The sequence below is a fragment of the Verruconis gallopava genome (assembly GCF_000836295.1).
Source record: "Verruconis gallopava strain CBS 43764 unplaced genomic scaffold supercont1.1, whole genome shotgun sequence".
Taxonomy (NCBI): domain Eukaryota; kingdom Fungi; phylum Ascomycota; class Dothideomycetes; order Venturiales; family Sympoventuriaceae; genus Verruconis; species Verruconis gallopava.
This window is the reverse complement of record NW_015622137.1, coordinates 145396-163876: the sequence shown is the minus strand read 5'-3', so window position 1 is coordinate 163876 and position 18481 is coordinate 145396. Positions and strand designations below refer to the sequence as shown.

The following is an 18481-nucleotide window of genomic DNA, read 5'->3' as shown; positions in this document are numbered from 1 at the left end:
CAGGCCCGCCTACGTGCCGTCTTCCGGCCGGCCTGCTTTGGCACCGTCGTGGCCGTCCCGCAGTGACGAGATGCGACATGCTCTTCTCAGTCTGCTGCAATTTGGCCCTGCCGAGTATAACCGCTGCATCCAGGCTCGTCTTGCCGCTGCGTTTTCCCGCACTTGACGCGATGCCGAAGCGGGAGCGCGATCTGAATGGTTCGCGTCGTGCATCGCATGCATCCGTGTCCCACGCCAACACGCCTGCTGTGCTCTACAGCCTCATGTGCGAGCGTGTGCCGGCAATGCTCACTAATTTCCCAGCGTAACATCTTCAGCCTGCTGCGTGCCAGTGCCTTTCCCAGTCGCCAAAGCGATCGCGTCCTGATTTCCCAGCGTCGCACGCTTCGACAAGCTCACTGAGGCCTTGGAGGCGTGTGGCCTTGACTCGGAACGGTTCCGCCGCATCGTCGCTTTGTGACACCAAATTTTCGTGCTCGACTCGCCCAGGTGACAACGCATCCAAACCCAAGCGGTGCATCTGAGACCCAGTCGAGACTTGACATGCTGTCCTCCACTGTGTAGTGCGGTCCGGTCATGGTAGATAGGCATGAGAAGATTAGGCGTTCATTAGCTGCAGTCAAAGAACCTCCTTTGACCAGAACAAAATCTTCATCTGTGGCTTTCGAGCTTCACTTGTTGCTCCCTACACGCTGTCACGCCAGTGCAATCTTGGGGACCGCGGGGCCGACGCTGAAAAGCGGTCATAAGTGACTGGATCGCTCCTGTGCGCTGACATCCCTTGTCTCAGCGATAGGAAGCCTCCACGAAGCTCCCACGAAGCCTCAAGGGTCGACTCCCTGGATCAAATCCGCGAAACAGAGGCTCAGCACGACTCGATACCGCCAGAATGGCAGCCATTTCTGGCCCAGAAGTCGAGGAGGTGAGACATGCCCTGGCAAACCGGCAGTGAAAATCGCACACGACGAGACTGACCTAACCACGCCGACAACAGCTTGTACTCCGCTTCTATCAGCCAGGCAATCCACACGACATCAAGCAGATCGAGGCCCAGCTACGCGAGATCCAGCGCTCCCCGCAGGGCTGGGAGATGGCTGACTACCTTCTGGGGCGCGACCACAGCAGCCTGCAGTACTTTGGAGCGCTGACCTTTCACATGAAGCTCAACACGAGCAGTGCTGAGCTTGACGACGCAGTTTTGGCTCAGGTCGGCAACCGGCTGCTGCAGTGGCTCGTCACGTCAATCACGCGTGGGGATGCTGCGGTCACGCTGCGCAAGCTGTGCAGCACGATCGCGTTCTACTGCACGTTAGATCGCGAAGTGACGGTCGGCACCGTTGTGCGTCGCGTTATCCTGTCGGTGGCGCATGGCCAGGCCGTCGACTTCACGGTGGACGAACTGCCAGATCCGGAGAGCGTGTTGGGCGCACTCAGCAACGCCCAGCTGAAAGCCCTTCTGTGGTTCTTAACGAGCATGACGGAGGAGGCAAACAAGGAGAGCGCGAGCAGGGAGGCGAGGCTATCGGCAATGATTATGTCTCGCGTCGAGGCCAATTTGCGCGATGCAGCGGCGCTCCTTAGATATTGCTTCTCTCCGGAGAAGATGCTCGAGGGTAGCAAGCAGAGCTATGAGCTGCAGATCGAGGCGGCGCTCACCCTGTCTGCATGGATATTCTACGCGCAAAAGTCATCGTGGATGCGAGATGAGACCTTGATGACGCCACTGCAGCGACTCATGGGCTCGGTGCTTGACTGGCTGGAATCCTCGCAGCTGGACGAAGCTGCGGATATGGTCGGTGACGTCCTGTTGGACTTTCCAAGCTTCTTTGGCCAAGCGCAGAAGGAACAGATCTCAAAGATGCTAGTTGGACCGTGGGCACAGGAGAGTCTACAGGCGTTGCTCATTGAACCGGCGGATGAGATCCCTCGATTCGTGAAGCTACTGCTGGCGTATGTTGATCATTCTCTGGTTCGATTGGCGGAAAATGAGGAAGACGAAATAGGTCAAAAGATCATGGGTACGCCATCAAGCTTGTCGATTATCCACTACATACTAACACTTTCCAGCTGCCATGCACACTCTTCTCCAGAGCCCTGGCTTCGCCGGGGTTGATGATGCAGTTGCCGTGGAGGCATTAGAATTCTGGACCCAGTTTGTCGAACACATCGCCGACGCCGAATTTGAAGATCCAGACGAGCCAAAACCGTGGATGCCCGCAGCAACAGCGCACACCATGCAGCTTTTCCATGAGCTGTGGAAGAAGGTCAAGTTGCCCACCCAACAGCAATTCAAGAAGCTCGACGGGGACCGACAGAAGGATTTTCGTCAGTTCCGTGTCGACGTCAAAGAGCTACTTTTGGCGGCTTATCCTGCGCTGAGAAGTCGTCTAACGGAGGCAATTGCTCAACTGTGCCTAGATGCTCTCAACAAACGTGACTGGCTTGAGGTGGAGGCTTCGCTCTTCTGCTTGAATGCCATCTCAATAGCTGAGCAGGAGAGTGAAGACCAAATACTCAGCCAGTTGTTTGGCTCTCAATTGTTTGTCCTTCTTAAGGATGACCCCGACGTTCCTGCCCGGGCGAAAGCAACTGGCGTAGATGTGCTTGGTCAGTATGCGGAGTTTTTCGAGCGGCACACAGACTTCCTGCCCTCTGTGCTTGATTTCCTCTTCGCATCGCTGCAGAGCATACAGCTCGCGCAAAAATCCGCAAAGGCAATCAACCGCTTAAGTAGTTCATGCAGATCCTCTCTGGCACTTCAATTACCCAACTTTGTACAGGCGTATGAACAATTTCTCTCGTGGCCGACGGCGGATGTGTCCACAAAAGAGAAGGTGATTGGTGGTGTTGCAGCCATCGCACAAGCCTTGGCTTCTTTGAACGACCAGGCAACGTCATTAAGCACGCTCATGTCATTTGTGCAGCGAGATCTTGAGCAAGCGCAGCTTCAGCTGACTGCTGGTCAATCTGAACAAGCCCAGGTATTTGGGCTAACCGGACTACGCTGTCTTGCGAGCATCGGCAAAGCTTTTCAGTCACCCAATGATGAGCCGATGGACGATGATGCAGAGGCTGCAGCACGCCATTTCTGGCACAATGGCCCTGGCAGTGAGATACCTATTCAGATTTTCAGTATGATTCGTGCAGTTCTGGAAATGTTCAACGCCTCGCCTCAACCTTTGGAGCTTCACGGCGATGTCATTGAGGCCGTGTGCAACATCTTCAAGGCCGGCTTCACAGAGTCCAAACCGGGCCCCTTCGTCTTCTCCGCCTCCGCCTTCGTCGATCTATTCAGCACGATGCAGCTGCACACTCCACGTCTGGAGATGGTTCTCAGCACAACGTGTGCATTCCTGCGATCTCACTCACATGCCAGCTCGCCCGACGTTATGCAAGAAGCTACCAGGCTGCTAGGCGAGGTATTTAGGCTCATTGGCGCGATCCAAGATCTGAGGGCCGAAGACAACACGACAGGCCTGCTGGACGTCCTCGAACGTTTCATGCCCAGATACACCGGTGTTTTGCTCGCCATCCCAGCAGACGATCTGGAACGACTTTTCAGCTTTCCTCTAGAGTGTCTCGCCATTCCGGAGCCCTTGCCAAAGCGTGCGGCGGCCCAGTTTTGGACAACATTCCTGACCCTTAATCCCACTCGCGCCAAAGTATCCCAGCAGCACCTCGATGATGTGATTGATCACTTCGGGCCCCGTCTTGCTTTGGGTATCATTCAAAATGTTGCTGGCGGTGCCGCACGTGGAGATTTGGACTGGTTTGTGGAGCCGCTCAAAAAATTCAGCACTAGGACGGCGAATACGAAGAAGTTCCTTGAGGATGCTCTGGCGGCTGTGGATGCGGGTCCCAATGTCGGACCCGATGTCAAGGCAAGATTTTTGAAGCAGGTTGCTGTGTACGTTTGTCTCTTCCGCGCGTGGTTCTGAAGACTGATCATATATAGGTCGAACGGTATCAGCGTCATGAAGAAGGTCGTCTCGACGTTCTGGTCTCAGTGCCGAGGCTTTGACGGCAGCTACGCGCCATGAACCACAACCGACCTTACTTTGAACATTTCGGATTCCATTTTTCACCTTTTTGATGACAAACCCGTTGCGCATTGTGGATCAATGATAGGGGCGTGCTTGATTGCGAGCGGTGTGCTGATATGCTATGTACAAGGTCAATCCCGCACGCTCAATGCCTCCATAGACGGCGCGACACCGAGACACCATTATTGCTATGCTATATACCCATACATGCAGATTCTAGAATTGTGCAAACGCAGCCAACGCAAAAGTCACGCCAAATGACAGTTTGAACGCGACATTGTCCTGCAATGCACCCCGCAAATTGATGCCCTTTACGTAGCCTTGAATGCGCTGGTACGGAACGATGTGTATGCCACGCGACTCGAGTGCCTGCAACTCGAGATTAGCCACTGTGCCCCTTTTTTCTCTTCTTGCCTCCCACGCGTCATGTGTTGAAAACAACAGAACATCATACCTGCACGCCCACTATCAAGAGCCCGATCAAGAGCGCCAGCGGCTTCGAGAAGAAGCTAACCAGCACGCCTCCCGCGAGGCCCAGAATGCTGCCGGCGCTGACCTGCCGCAGCGCCCTCTCGTTGAGCCTCCCGTCCTTGACAATCGGCGTCTTCGCCTCCCTCTGGTACGTCCGCAGGGCGGGCGACTGCTGCATGGAGAACGAGTCCATGAGCACGGGTCGCTGGAGCTGGTGCACGAGGAGCGGCGCGGCGACGAGCGTCGTGCAGCACGCGGCCGCCGCGGCAGGCGACAGGCGGAAGGAGGGAAGAAGAGAGCGTCTGAGGAGAAAGAGTCCGGAGGCCATCTTGAGCGTAAGTGGGGAAGGTGGGTTTCTCGTTCGAGCGGCCGCTTTGCGAACAGGTTGGAATGTTTTGGTCGGAGTGAAGCGTCCTTTGCCAGGGCGACGGGATTCTGAAGGTCAGAAAAGGCCCTGCTGGAAGACCGCGGGCGATGTGTGATGTCATTGGCGGCGGGACCTTGCGGGTGGTCAAAGCGCCCCTCAGCCGCGTCGTGAGGCTGAACCGTTGCTCCAGCTCCGAACCATACCTTTGACCGACCAGTGGACTGCGCGACGCTGGGGCTCGCAGGTGAGCTTCCGCGCACCGACGAGATCGACCCCCTCAGACGAATGCTCCTGTTCGAGACCGTGGTTGAACAGCAATTCCAAGACATTCGGTCCGCACAAGCGCGGGGGCAGGTTGACTACGACGACACAAGGCGTTCTCTACTCTGGCATCCGAATACCTCCAGTCCAACCGTCCACTTACGGCCGGGTCGCATCCAGCGTGCACGTCGCTCGTTCGCCTGCTCGTACGTCAAACAAATTCCTCGGTCCCACTCGCCATTTCTTTCTCATCGATCCCGTATATTGGGTCTTCTCACTCTGGCAATACGTTCATCCATACGGCTCTCCTGCACGAAATGCGGGAGAGGAGCCCTCCGGGGAGAGTCTGATGTCCTTTTCGTCTTTGTCTGTCTGTCCCCATCCTGCCCCGGCGCGCTCTGTTGTGCAGATGTTTTCGGGTTTGCGCTTGAATCTCGATATAGGCTGATTCCACGTTTCGTGTTTGGCCATCTGTGAATAGAACAGGGCGAGGTCCCCTCGCCTCGCTGTGCCATTTATATACCACCGTCAATGATCTTTTCGTGTCATTGTTAGGCCTGTGTGATTCGAACACGACGCACGTCTCTTCTCTCTCTCTCTCTCTCTCTATATATATATATATATATATATATATATATGTATGTATGTATGTATGTATGTATGTATGTTCAAGACCTCTCAATGCATTCAGCATCTACAGTCTCTCTCACAGCCTCTCAAGATCCAGAATCCCGCTCATCCAACGTCTTCTTTCCGAACGTTTCACCTTTTCGTGCTGAGAACCCTCCGCGTGCACACAAGTCTCTTCGAATTTGCGCGCTCGTGGGACCTGCACTCGTCATCTCCCGAATCACGCCTTTCAAACAAGCTCTTGCGACTCATGCGGCCTCCGGATAGCATGGGACAGGTTCAAGTCGAGTTTTCCCGAATCTGCACCACAAGGCAGCCTTCGCTGTTGTCTCTCGGTTTCGTACCGCTCTGCGTCATCTCAATGAGGTCTGGCTGCAAAAGCGCCGTCTGACGTGTCGACTGCTTTTTCTTTTTCACACTCCTCTTCGCCATCGTCAGCAACGAGAGCAGTGGTGGAGCATTGGGTTCGCCGTGCATTCTGTTCACGCAACTCCCGCGGCACGATCGCGCGTCTCCTAGTCCCGAGACAGAGCAGCGATGTTGCTTTTTGAACAACCACATCTTCGGAAAGAAAGGGCCAAACAATTATCTGGAAAGGACGTTGCCAGCCGGTCAGGCCCGAGAAACGTGTCCATGTATAACTGGGACGTTTGACCGTCTACGCCATGTTGAGCCCCGAGCGGGTCCGAACCGTGAACAGTCAAAAAGCACCACTGCTCAAACGATCCGACACGAATTTGCTCGTCCGCAGAATGACGGACTTGTCAGACGGATCACTTTTCTGATTCTTTTCATTTTTATTTTCGGCGAACTTTGCACAAACACAGCGTCGTTGAGGAACATGCCAAGCCCAGACTCGTACGTATGCAAGAAATTCTTAAAAGCATATTGGAAACAAACGAGTCTCTCTTCTCATTCTCAGCCCGTAGCATGAACTACATACAGAGCATAGCAGCGACGGGGGAGTAGCAACAGGAGCCGCGGGTCGCAATGCCGCTGCACACTTGAACTCGCGGGGAGACCCAAAAAGGTGCCATACAAACGCCATCCGAGGCGCGCTCGTCGCGCCGAGAACCCAATGCCTGTTTCTCGCTTCGAAGGTGGACATAGGTCCACTTCCCCAGAGCCTGGCCCGAACAAGGCGCAAGAGGAAAAAGGAGAGGAAGGGCAAAGAAATAAAAAGGGCGAAGTACCGATGAATATGTACAAGACCAAAAGCTCTCCCTGCCCAGCTCTCTGCGGTGGAAGAAACGGTTCCGAGTCGTCCAAGAGAGCCTCGCCAGCAAATCTGTGGTATGCCCGGGGCCAAGAACAAGTGGTACGAGTAAGGTTCGGGTATACAATAATGCAGGAGCTCTTTCCTCCCGCCCTCCCGCTCCAAATAATGATCGATTAAAAGGTTCAAAACGAAAGAAGAGAGAACAAAAATACAAGGACAAACAAGCAAGCCACCCAAACCTTTGAATATGTCACGCAGTGTTGGTTCCTTTTTTTAATCCTTTCCGGGCATATCCACCAAACCACGCGGCCATTGCGACATGCAATTCATAGACATCACTTCATAAACAGTCGTTCCTTCTTGTCTATCATGCTCATTTCCTTTATCCCGTGCGAAGCGAGAGATAGTGGGGCGGGGGAGGTTAAGTCAGTGCGTTAGTGAAGCAGCGCATGTGCGAGAGTGTGAGAGAGAGAACAAAGACAGATGCAGAGAGAGAGAAGGTGGAGAGCTCACACTACTACGCCCCTCCCCGTATTCGCATTGGAAGGTGCATGCAGGCCGGACTCTTCGAGAAGACCCAGTCCGATGCCGCTGTCCTCGAACTCGGTCACCTCGTCTCCCTTCGTGTCGACTCCAGAAGTGGCGCCGGGAAGCGAACCGAAGCTCGTGGTTGCGAAGCTGGGGTGCGGTGGCTCGAAAGAAGGTGCATCTCCAGGCTTGTCGTCTGGAGTGAGTCGTAATCTTTTCGTAACAGCAGATTGATCTGCCGTATCATGGTGGTCAGCGCTGAAGGACTCGTCCGAGCGACGTTTTCGCAGGCTGCCCATGCTATGGGTGTTGACGGAAATAGTGGTAGAGGAAACTATAGAGCTGTCAGCGGGTGGGCATTTCGCTTAGCTACACCTTCCAGAATTGCAATCCTCACACAAGGAAAGGAGAAGAATCGGTGTCAACTTACTCATCTCGTCAGCGCCTTTGTTCATTCCCACAGCACCAAGTCCTGTAGAGGCGGGTGGAGCGGACGAGCTTGCGTCTGGCGCCGCGCTCGAGTGCCGACTAGCCTCTGCACTGCTCTCGAGCGCACCGTTAGCCACAGAGCCGGCCATGTTCGAAAGTGCCGGCGACGAATGACCTCGACGAACAGGTCGGTGCGCCAAAAAGCCGCCGCTGGTGACAAGCCATTGGCTGTACTCATCGATGAAGACTTTGACAATCCACCAGGCGTGGAACGTATTGGCGCCCTGCATTGTAAATTCGCGCATGGCAGCCGTTCCAAGATTTTTTACACAGTCGACTATAGTGCGGGCAGACGCACCGGGGAATCGCAGCGGCAGCGAGCGCAGAAGCGCGTCGATGCGGTCGATGTAGTTATCTGCAGTATCGCCCTGTGCTTCAGAGTTTGGAAAGGGAAGCCCGTCTTCGTACGTTGCTGGCGACTGCGGCGCAAGGGGTCGCAGAATGCGTGCCATGTCTTCAGTGAGGATTTTGAATGTCTGCTCGTAGCCGCATCCAGGTAGCTCGCCCTCCATCAGGCGCTTGGGATTGATGTACATCAGCCACTCGTGGTGCAGCTGGTCGCGATGCTGTCCCAGCTCGAGCACTTGGGAAGCTGCATGGGCGGCGTTGTTGACCTTGATCATGCGGTTGACGAGCTCGCAAAAGCGGGTTGCAGGTTCAAGACGCGCCTCAAGAACGTGCAGCGGGAGGCCGGAGAATGTTTTCACAATGTGCGCGTGTAAATTCTGAGAAATTGTGCCGAAGAAGACCAGCGCGGGCGCAGGCAAGACCTGCAGAGCGATGCGTGCGATAAAAGTCAGCATGCGTTGGTACATGTAATAGTCGCACTCGCGGATCCAAGCCGCCATTGATGGTGTGGTCAGCAGCTTCTGAACAGGCACGGTCAGGGTGCCCTGGAAGCTGGTGAAGGTGCGCCAGAACTGTTTCTCCTTGCACTTTTTGAAGTACTCGATAAGCGAGGTGCAGTGCGAGCGGTAAAGAGCGACGAGCGCGTCGGCTGCGTCTTCATCTGCCTTCTCCGGCGCATACGGACGTAGGCTGGGCAGCTCAACCTCGTCTGATATTATCTCGTCTTCGGGTGACGGGAAGCGCAGCTGCTGCGGATACGTCTGTGAGAAGGGAAAGTTCGACCGGTACTCTGCACTGAACGGATCAGCGAAGACGGCACCGTCTACCTGATCCAGGTCTCGCCTCGGAGCCAGCTCGGGTGAGGCGACTGGGGATCCATCTGCGGCAAACACATTGGAGTTGGCCGGCAGATGCGGGACGTTTCCAAAGTCGAGTGACATGGACTTGGGAGAGCGTGGCTCGTGGCCCGAGAAGCTGCGGCCAAAGCCATCGTCTTCGCGATCTTTTTCGCTCTTGAGGGCGAGGTCAACGTAGTGGTATTTGGACTCTCCGCGAACACCTAACCGTCTCGTCTGGATACCTTTGAAAATAATGCGCACGAGCTTGCCGAACGAGGCCGGATTGAGCGGCTGCACACGCTCAGTGGCGCATCGATCTGCGTAGCTAGCGTAAACCCTGCTGCGAGGCACCGACGTCTTCGCTGTCTCACACGAGCTTTGGAGCCTATGGAATACCATGAGTTAGCAAGCGTGGCCACAAAAGCCTTTAAGCATGCGTGAACGCGTAGTCTGGGAAACGGGACGGGGAACAACAACGAACCAGAGCATGGCAAATAGTTGCTTCGTCTTCTCCGCACGTGAAGTTCGCTCCGAGGCCTGCACCTCCTCGGCGACGTCCTTGAGCGAGCGGTGCATGTTCTTCTCCAGCGCCTCGCGGAGCTCCTTCTCATTCGACTGGGTTGACGCAGCGCCACCGCGCTTCTTTCCGTCGTCCATGTCGGGCGTCGGCACGCCGTGCACGTTCTGAGCACCAACGGAGGCCGCATACTGGGGATCGACGGCAGGCTGCTGCGTGCCAAAGGCCTGCAACGAGTGAGAGTGATACATGGCACTCTGGCTCTGCATGGGGTTGGCGTGGTACTGCTGGTGCTGCGACGCATCGGAAGCTGACATGGGCAGGCCATGCGTCGAGAAAGGCTGAGGCTGCGGAACTGTCTGCATAACTGTGAAGTGGTCAAACTGCTGGGGCTGGCTGGTAGCCATGTGCTGCTGCTGGGTGGTGTATTGTGCCTGGGCGCCGTACTGCGGCATAGAGTCTGCTCGAACAAGCCGCGGGGCGGCCGACTGTATACTTGCGGTGGAATCTCTGGAGAGCGGACGCTGGCTGGCTCCGGTGGTTGACCGCGAGCGGCGGTCCATCGAGGTCATGCTAGTAAGCAATGTTTGTGGCGAGTATGAGCGTATATGTGTATAGAGTTGTTTATTCCTTGTGTATGCGCTGCTGCGCTGCGGAGACGCTCGGCTGGACAAAGAAGGTCGTTTCGCACGTTCTTGAGTATGGATAGGGCACGATTTTTTGGTTACGGTGGCTGGAGAGAATGCTTGCGACAGAACGTGCCTCAATGCAATCCAGGCCGGCGAAGACAGATGCGGATGGTCAAGTCGGAGATGGAATCAGGCTCTAGCGTCTTCATTCCAATGCGAAACGTGGGCGGGCTGAATTGAACGGTTGCCGGCTGGGTGTTGTTGGGCGGGGTGTGATGGTGGTGGTTTGGAGACTGGAGAGTTGCACTCGGTCTCGTCGGCGATGCACAGTGGCAGATCAAGAGCCGGCGGCGCAGTCGACTAAGGCGATGCAGAAAAAAAGGCGGCAAGTACTTTGAAGACAAGAAGCAGAGCGATGGAGCTGTAAAGCCAAGGTACAAGGCGTGTGTAGGGGCGCAAGCAACAGCGCTGAAGTCGCAATGTTTACGGTGTCTGGGCTTTTTTGTTTGGGGCCGTCGCTTGGACGGGCACAAGCAAAGCCGTGAGATGACATAAGCAGCGCACCAGCCACAAGCGCAGAACGGAGATGGACACACGCACGCACATAGACTCACACGTTCACACGCACGCAAACGGGGGGACAGAGAAGGAGACTGCCTGTGTGTGAGAGAAAGATGGTGCAAGAAGCCCAATTCGATCAGTCAAAACAGAAAGAGGCAACACCAGCCGCAACAGCTGCAACAAGTGCAACAAGAGCAACGACGAGGGAAAAGCAACACGTGACGTCGATGTGCTCAATGTGCCTCTCCCGCGCTCTATCACCAGGCAATGAGGAGCTTCGGTCAGAGGAAGACAGAGAAACGAACGTGATCAACGGGGTGAAAGGGCACGCGTATGGCAACAACGGCAAAGTACCGGCGCTGCAAAGCCCGGGGCAGATAAGCGGATGCGCATGACAGTTCGTGGTGAGAGACATGTGCTCAAGCATGGCATGGGCCTGTCTGGCTGCGGGACTTCGCCAGGATGCTTGGCAGCGTCTTCTCTCGCCCATCTTCGCTTCTGTATCTCTGTGGCACTGTGATGTCTCGAGTGGTGAGCGCAGGTTTAGGCCAGGCGGATGACGCTGAGCACGTGAAAGGCGCTTGTTTCAAGTGTGGCCCGGCCTCGAACGGGCACTGAGCAGCGCAACGTTGATTTGGCTTTAAAAGGTCGTGCGTCATCTTGCGGGCCAGAAAGCTGCCCAGCTCCAGCTCCAGCCTGCCAACGCTCGCTTTCCACACACACTCCCACCTCGCACATCCCACATCTCCTCGCCCACAAACACGCACACAACGTCCGCTCGCACTGCGCCTCTGCCCACCTGCCCATCCTCGCACACGCATTCGCCCACGCCATCTTGACCTTCACCATGTCGCTCCAGGACAAGGCCCAGCACCAGATCTCGCAGCTCGATAAGGAGGTGAGTTTGGCCTGCGAACCCGTTCCCAAAAGCACACGTCTTCGGTCTCGTGGCCTCTCTCCCACGTCCGACTCTGCCGCCGTCCAGGCGCTGCCTGCGCCGCGACGGCGCCCAACACCGTCTGCGTGCTCGACACAGCTGGACGGGCCACGAGCCTGGCTGCTGTTCCGTTTGTCGTGCCTCCGTCCAGGCGCCACCCTTGCGTCGCCGCCACCAGGCCCGCTGTCGGAACCGCCAGCGTCTCCCGCGGCATCATGACACCACCAGCCAGCACTTGGGCCAGCACCCTGTCCACCGCGCCTGCCTCACAATGGCGACAGCCGTGCCTTCCCACAGCACATCGGTCTCGACCTGCGTTCTCATGCACCCGCTCATCCACACACATCCGCATCCCTTCGCTCCTTCCGCACTTCCCGTCCTCACACTCCGCGTCCACTCCTTTGAGCTCGTACTGACCGCGCCCGCTGCAGCTGTCCAAATATGAGGCGCTCAACAACTTCGAACGGCAGACCAATGTGCCCAAGGTCTACGTCGTGCTCGGTCTCGGCGCTCTCTACTTCTTCCTCGTCTTCTTCAACATCGGCGCAAACTTCCTCACGAACACGGTCGGCTTCGCCATTCCCGCATACTACTCGCTCGACGCCCTGTTCACTGCTGGAACCGCCGATGACACCCAATGGCTGACCTACTGGGTCGTCTACGCCTTCCTCACTGTCTTCGAGAGCGCTGTCAACGCCGTCTACTGGTTCCCCTTCTACTACACCTTCAAGTTCGTGCTCGTCCTCTGGATGGCCCTTCCCCAGACCAGGTACGCTACTCTCTTCGTTTCACGCCTTCTCACGTTCGCTTCCCATTTCTCTCTTCTGACTCGCGCCTTCCTTTCTATGCACCTGCTTTGTCTCTGCAAACCTTACCTTTTATCCGCATGCTAACGGTCGTTTCTATAGCGGTGCCCAGATCGTTTTCCGGTCGTTCCTCCAGCCCGTCTTCTCTCGCTACTTCACCGGCCCGTCGACCTCGGCAAACCTGCGCTCTGCCGCGGAGAAGGCCCAATAAACAGGCCTACTTCATTGTCCGTCTTTCGCCATCCACCCTGTCTCTCTCTCTCCGCACGCAATTCTGCGACAAGACAAGCGACGCGGCCTGGGGGTCTGGCTCAGGCGAAAATCCGTGTCCTCTCTTTGCTCAGTCGACACGGATCAGGTGAATCATTTCCTTTTCTTTTTCAGTCACATCAAGAGGGCAAAGGCTATGTTTGTTACTGCTACAATCTGCGAAATGACAAGGAATGAATTGACGGTACGAAACGGATCCGGTATGACTGTCATGGTTGGTAATTGAACAGCTCGCCCTGGAAGGGGAGGTGCACATATTCTGTTTCTCTCTTCTTGCATGCCGATCGCTCACCCTATTTGCAAGCATCCTGGCGAGAACGGCGACGCGATCATCTTGCGGCACTCGCAGCGAAAAGGGTGCTGGGATTTTCGTGCTCAGGAAGAGACACGTTTTGCGACACGCGGCGTGCTGTTGGAGCTTGATACACTTTTTCATTCTTTTCACTCTCACATTTCTTACCCTGGATCTTCTCGTGCACGTGCGACATGTGTGCCAGGTGTCTTTTGCGGTGTACGTCTTTTGTGGACGTTATAGATCTTATTCATACTCGTGTAGTCTAACTACTGAGTGCTTTACGTCTCGGCGAATGGTCATGGAGTTGTTTCGTTTAGAAATATTGCTAGTGTCTTGCCGTGTCACAGAGGTCTGCAATTGTGCTTGACTGCTGCCATTATATTTTTACAGCAGTCACCGACCATAACACAAAAAGACCAACCTTCGTAAGAGCGTATAAACCTGAACGGATGCCTACATCCTTGCGGTTCTCTATTAACACTATTACCGGCCATCTCCACGTCCTCCGTTTCCCCGGAATGTTTAAAATTAAGCAAACGCTGCCGTATAACAAGCGGCTGCGTTCCACCCTCCGCCCTGTCCTACTTCCATCCTTCCGTCTTGCCCCTCCGATTTTTTTTTCTGTCCCTTTTCCGCAGAAGTCGAGTAGAGGAAAGGCCACGCGTCACAGATCCCTTTTCTTCCTTTTTTGCGTCCAGAGAAAGAGCGAAGAGGAAGGGGAAGCCAATGTACTAAAAAAAAATGAGTGCGAAAGCGGAAGGAAAACCAGGGAGGCAAAAAGACCAGAGGCAAAGGTGTAGAGAAACCAAGTTACTTTCTTGCTTTTCTATTTTTCTTTCTTTTTTCTGATTTCCCAGGTTTTTATTTTCCTGTTGTCTTCCACGCCCTCTTTTGAAGTGAAGCCATTCCTCCTCTGCGCGCCCTGGCATCAACCCTTTTTTGATCTGGGGTCTTCCTGTCCCGTACCACGCTCGGAAACTATGAATGGCTTTTGCTCTGGGCTTTTGTCCACAGTCCGTCACCTCGCTGTGCGTGTGCTTTTGCTCGCGCGCCTCCGTGTACGACTGTGTGCTTGCCGCCCCGGCTGAACTGACGTTCGGCCCCGACGCCGTTCGAGCGCGGGCTGGGAAAGGGAGGAGAGGGAAGGCTGCGACAGGTTCGCGTGCTCTTCACTTGCGCGTCACTCTGTTGTTCTCAGGGAGGGCGTACATGCATCTCGTACTGCGACAGCGACTTGGAGATTCAGAGATCTGACTTCGATGCCGACGACCGCTCTAGAGCACGGCTGCGTGTTCCGTCTTTGTGACACCGTCTGGACGCATGCTCCTTCTTCTTCGTTTCGTTTTCCTTCCTTTTCCTCTCGGATCCCTCTTCTTCATCTTCTTGTGTACTTTTTTCCGCTAATATCTGTCGTGACGATCGGAAAGTCTGACCCGCCGCTCTGCGCGCTCATGACTTTTTGCTTCTGCGAATCAAGCCCGTTTTCCGCTCTCCTTTAGTGGCTTTCTTTTACTTTCTTTTTATTTCCTTTTCGACTTCGTGTTTGCTGCGTTTGAGCCGGTGCGCTTGCGTGCTGTGAACGGGTTGCGTCCTTGGCGGATGCGTACACGATGAGGTCGCTGATGTGGCTTTGTGGAAAGGTGACCACAGGAGAGATGGGGGGAGAAGCGCATAGGAAGGATAGCGAAGATGCCGAAGAAGAGAGTGATGAGGCGTGGGGAGGAGGATCGCGGTGTACACACTTGTCACCAGCTACAGTTCCGATACAATCAGCTGAGCAGGACAGTCTAGCAACTTCACAGTGCCTGGACGTACGGGAGCCAAAAACGCCGCGCAACCAGCAGGTGAAGAATTCCGGTTCCTTCGATTCTGGTTATCACTCTGTTGTCGCGTCGAAAGAACATTTCGAACACTGGAGGAGCTCATTAGACACGACACCTACGAGAGCAAGCAAACGCGCCGAACGGCACTGCGAGGAACCCGGCCGTCTAGCCACAACGATTGCGACATGTCGAGAAGGACCGGGGCGACAGCATAATCAAATCTATGAGCCTCAAAAACACGAGGATGAGTTAGGGAGGCCAAGGCACGATTCTGTGCTGAGCGCTTTGGCTGCGGACGAAACCACCAAAGAACCTGAAGAACTGACGCGGGCTCATCCTGCGTCCGCGATAATAGAGGCATCGGATTCTGAGAATGCCTCATCTGAATCGAGTTCCACGACTTCACGGGTTCCGGGCCTGATACCACGATTACTCGGTCTTGAAGGTGACCATGACGACGGTGCAGATCGCGGCCACAGAGCCTTCAACAGCCGCTGCGCGCAAAAAATGCGTGCAGCCACGTCTCAGACTTACCCGGACGAAAATGCAAAGACCAAGCTCTTCGACCTGTGGTCGGCGGAAAAACTACCGCCTCGGGAGATCATCAACGCCCATTTCGAGCCTCCCTTCGACCCGGCCTTGCGTTTTTGGCACATCCCTGACGGGATAGACGAAACCAGCATCCTGCAGCAAGCTCCCTGCCTGCAATGCGCAGTCAAGGACCTGCCTTGCGACAGAAGATTGCCGCACTGCTCTCGCTGCTTGCGGTCGAGCCACGGGCCGTGTCTCGTGCAGCGCCAGCTTCTGGCGCACGAAAGGTGGCAAGTTGGGCTTCGGGCTGTTCCTGTTGGAGAGTATCAATGCGACAGGATCAATTGCGGCGACGGCGGGTACACGGTCCTGGTGAGACTGAAGGGCGAGGGACACGAGCTGTGGGACATGAAAAAGAGGTTGGAGGCGAGACTGCTCGAATTTTTGCAAGAACAATGCGACCGGGACAACTGGGCTGCACCGTACGGGACGATGGGAAATGGAGGTCTAAATTGGAGGGACTTCAAGCAGACGTCAAGATGGAAGAGGTTGCAGGTTGATTTTATGCGTGGGACTGGGAGAAAGTCCCACTCATCTACTGGGATGGCTTATCTACATCACAATATGTAGTAACTTGACAACCACGTGTCTACCGCCCGAAGCGTTTGAGCTCGAGGTAACGAAGCGGCGGGAATACGAGAGAAGTCCAAGCAAATCCAACGTAGTTTCCCATCTAATCCATTGTCAGCGAACAGTGCCGAAGAAAAACAATAACCAAAAAAAAAAAAAATTGGCAACTTACATCAGCGCCGTATTCTCCAACCAGCCTGGCAAGGGGCCCGATGTACCAAACTTGGGACATGCACAGGATCGCTCCGGCCCATCCAACTAAGAAGGAGATGAAGGCCGCGATGCCCAGTGGCAGCTTGTCCTTCTGGTTCCAGTGAGACCACACGAAGCCGTGATCGCCCTCTGCTCGCTTCCTGCCGAAGCTTCGGAACAGCAGATGTTCCTCCAACGAGATAGCGATGAAGACGCACACGAAGTAGCCCATGAGCGCGAGAAAGTTGGTGAAGATCTCGGCAAGATGCTCTCTGCCAGCCAACGCACACACGGTGTATATGACGACGCCGACGGTATTCCAAACGACGCGGGGGACGCGTAGACAATACCGCCCAAGAGTCTGGCAATCAATGCCGGCTGAGTAGGTGGGTGGGATTAGGTTTGCGATCAAGCCCAGGGCGACGATCACGCCGCAGAAGGATCCAAAAGTTCCAAGTGGCCGGAAGCCTTCTACGATGAGGGCACCTTGGGATGTGTTGTACGCGGCCGACCAGGCTGAATTCGCCGTCATGCCGGAGGCAAGTCCGATCCCAAGGATGAACGCAAAGGTGAAGGACAAGGCCAGACCAGCCATGGTGTTGAAAAAGACGTTGCGCTTTGGCGCGTCTTCTGGGTAGTACACGAAATAGTCGCCACCGACTCCTGCGTACGTGATCGCCGCGGCGAGGCAGAGAGAGAAGAATGACAAGCGGTTACCAACCAGCGTGCGTCCCGTCACCGCGGACGGCGTTGTCGTATCGTAGCTCGGCCCTGAGACGCCTGCAAGGATGCAGTAGACGATCAGCTGGGGCAGCCACGCCCACCGCTCGTAGTAATGGAAGATGGAGTATCCAAACGTGGTGATTCCCCAGGTCAGCAGCGCCACGATTACGATACCAACCACGATGGACAGGCTGTTGTTGGGTGATACGGCGGACAGGATCTGGCCTGCGACAACGCAATCGATGAGCGAATAACCGAGCATGACGATGATGTTGAGCACCGCGACTAGCTTGGACGGCCACCACCCCATCGTGTACCTGGCGAAGATCATGGTCCTGTTTCCGGAGCGGAGCCCGAAGACGGCCGTGTACGCGACGGGAAGGCATCCGACCAGCATCCCGAAGACGGCGCACAGGCAGGAATCCAGGAAACTAAGCTCGAAGACGACGGGGCCCAGCATTCCGAGCGTGATGTTGTTCGCCGCAAGGTTTATCGAGAACCAGAGTACGAAAGCCTGCAGGAAGCCGATCTTGGACATGTCGTGTCGCTCGTCCGGCTCGACCCTCTTGATGCCCCGCGTCTCGAGATTGTAAGCTATCAACGTCTGCTCGAAACCGCGGACGTAGTCCATAAAGGACTTAGACGGCTTTGCCTGCCCGTCCTCGTTGGCGGCTGTCCGACCGTGCGGCCGCATGTCTGCGGCGGCCTTCTCGACGTCCTTCATCTCGGCGCTTGCTGCAGCCATGTTTTGCGATCTGCCTCCCCGTTAGTGTCACCAAAACCTGCATGCAACACCAAAGGGGGAAGAAAGAGAATAAAAAAACAAATTCTCAAAGCCCCTCAACGCTCTGCATGATTCTTTCGCTGGAATTATCCAGATCAAGTTCAGCCGTATAATCTCAGATCGCCACACTGCGCAACTTCAGAAGCTCTTCCGGTCTTCAGTCGCACAGCGGATGTGACGAACACCGGCTCATGCAATGGCAAAGCGGACTCGCTAACGGCATCCCGAGACCCAAAGAGATCAAGACGGAAAGAACGGTGCAGACAGTGGGGACCAATCTTTGACGGGCGGATTGGATCCATACTGCGGTGATTCGACGAAAAGCCTCGACGTTCAGATTGTCACGATATGTGTGTGACCTGTCTAGGGGAATGTCCTTCTGGTTCTAAATATGAGAAGTGCAACAGGAGTGAGGTATTTTTCTTTTCTCCCCTTCGGTTTGCCTTCGGGTGAGAAAAAAAATTTCCTAACCTGATAAAGAGTCATTGGGTCGTAGTCTCCCGACGTCGGACACGGCCCGCGAATGCTGCTCTGCGTTCTTCCCGTGCGGCGTGACGTAGAGATTGGTCTGTCGCAAAATCGTGGGGG

General features: G+C 55.4%; 6 protein-coding genes across 6 annotated transcripts; 2 read left to right on the top strand and 4 right to left on the bottom strand.

Moving 5' to 3' along the window:
• The first annotated feature begins 240 nt into the window (after window positions 1-240).
• PV09_00067 (uncharacterized protein) lies at window positions 241-4350 on the top strand. The gene is made up of 4 exons (XM_016352737.1): window positions 241-922; window positions 995-2018; window positions 2068-3907; window positions 3956-4350. The coding sequence occupies exons 1-4, from the start codon at window positions 890-892 to the stop codon at window positions 4038-4040; spliced, it is 2982 nt and encodes a 993-aa protein (XP_016218994.1). The 5' UTR covers window positions 241-889; the 3' UTR covers window positions 4041-4350.
• PV09_00066 (uncharacterized protein) lies at window positions 4053-4944 on the bottom strand. Its single transcript, XM_016352736.1, has 2 exons — window positions 4498-4944; window positions 4053-4412 (listed from the first exon to the last, which is right to left on the bottom strand). Exons 1-2 carry the CDS (start codon window positions 4840-4842, stop codon window positions 4260-4262), a joined length of 498 nt encoding a protein of 165 aa, XP_016218993.1. The 5' UTR covers window positions 4843-4944; the 3' UTR covers window positions 4053-4259.
• Window positions 4945-6664: 1720 nt separating this feature from the next.
• PV09_00065 (uncharacterized protein) lies at window positions 6665-10829 on the bottom strand. Its single transcript, XM_016352735.1, has 3 exons — window positions 9677-10829; window positions 7950-9580; window positions 6665-7853 (listed from the first exon to the last, which is right to left on the bottom strand). Exons 1-3 carry the CDS (start codon window positions 10282-10284, stop codon window positions 7501-7503), a joined length of 2592 nt encoding a protein of 863 aa, XP_016218992.1. The 5' UTR covers window positions 10285-10829; the 3' UTR covers window positions 6665-7500.
• Window positions 10830-11487: 658 nt separating this feature from the next.
• Window positions 11488-13532, top strand: PV09_00064 (protein yop1). Its single transcript, XM_016352734.1, has 3 exons — window positions 11488-11800; window positions 12271-12608; window positions 12748-13532. The coding sequence occupies exons 1-3, from the start codon at window positions 11750-11752 to the stop codon at window positions 12854-12856; spliced, it is 498 nt and encodes a 165-aa protein (XP_016218991.1). The 5' UTR covers window positions 11488-11749; the 3' UTR covers window positions 12857-13532.
• A 976-nt stretch (window positions 13533-14508) lies between these two features.
• PV09_00063 (uncharacterized protein) lies at window positions 14509-15136 on the bottom strand (the record flags this gene model as incomplete). Its single annotated transcript, XM_016352733.1, has 2 exons — window positions 14509-14962; window positions 15026-15136. The coding sequence occupies 2 exons, from the start codon at window positions 15134-15136 to the stop codon at window positions 14720-14722; spliced, it is 354 nt and encodes a 117-aa protein (XP_016218990.1). The 3' UTR covers window positions 14509-14719.
• Window positions 15137-16077: 941 nt separating this feature from the next.
• On the bottom strand, window positions 16078-18325 carry PV09_00062 (uncharacterized protein). The gene is made up of 2 exons (XM_016352732.1): window positions 16367-18325; window positions 16078-16297 (listed from the first exon to the last, which is right to left on the bottom strand). Exons 1-2 carry the CDS (start codon window positions 17852-17854, stop codon window positions 16214-16216), a joined length of 1572 nt encoding a protein of 523 aa, XP_016218989.1. The 5' UTR covers window positions 17855-18325; the 3' UTR covers window positions 16078-16213.
• Between the last annotated feature and the right edge of the window lie 156 nt (window positions 18326-18481).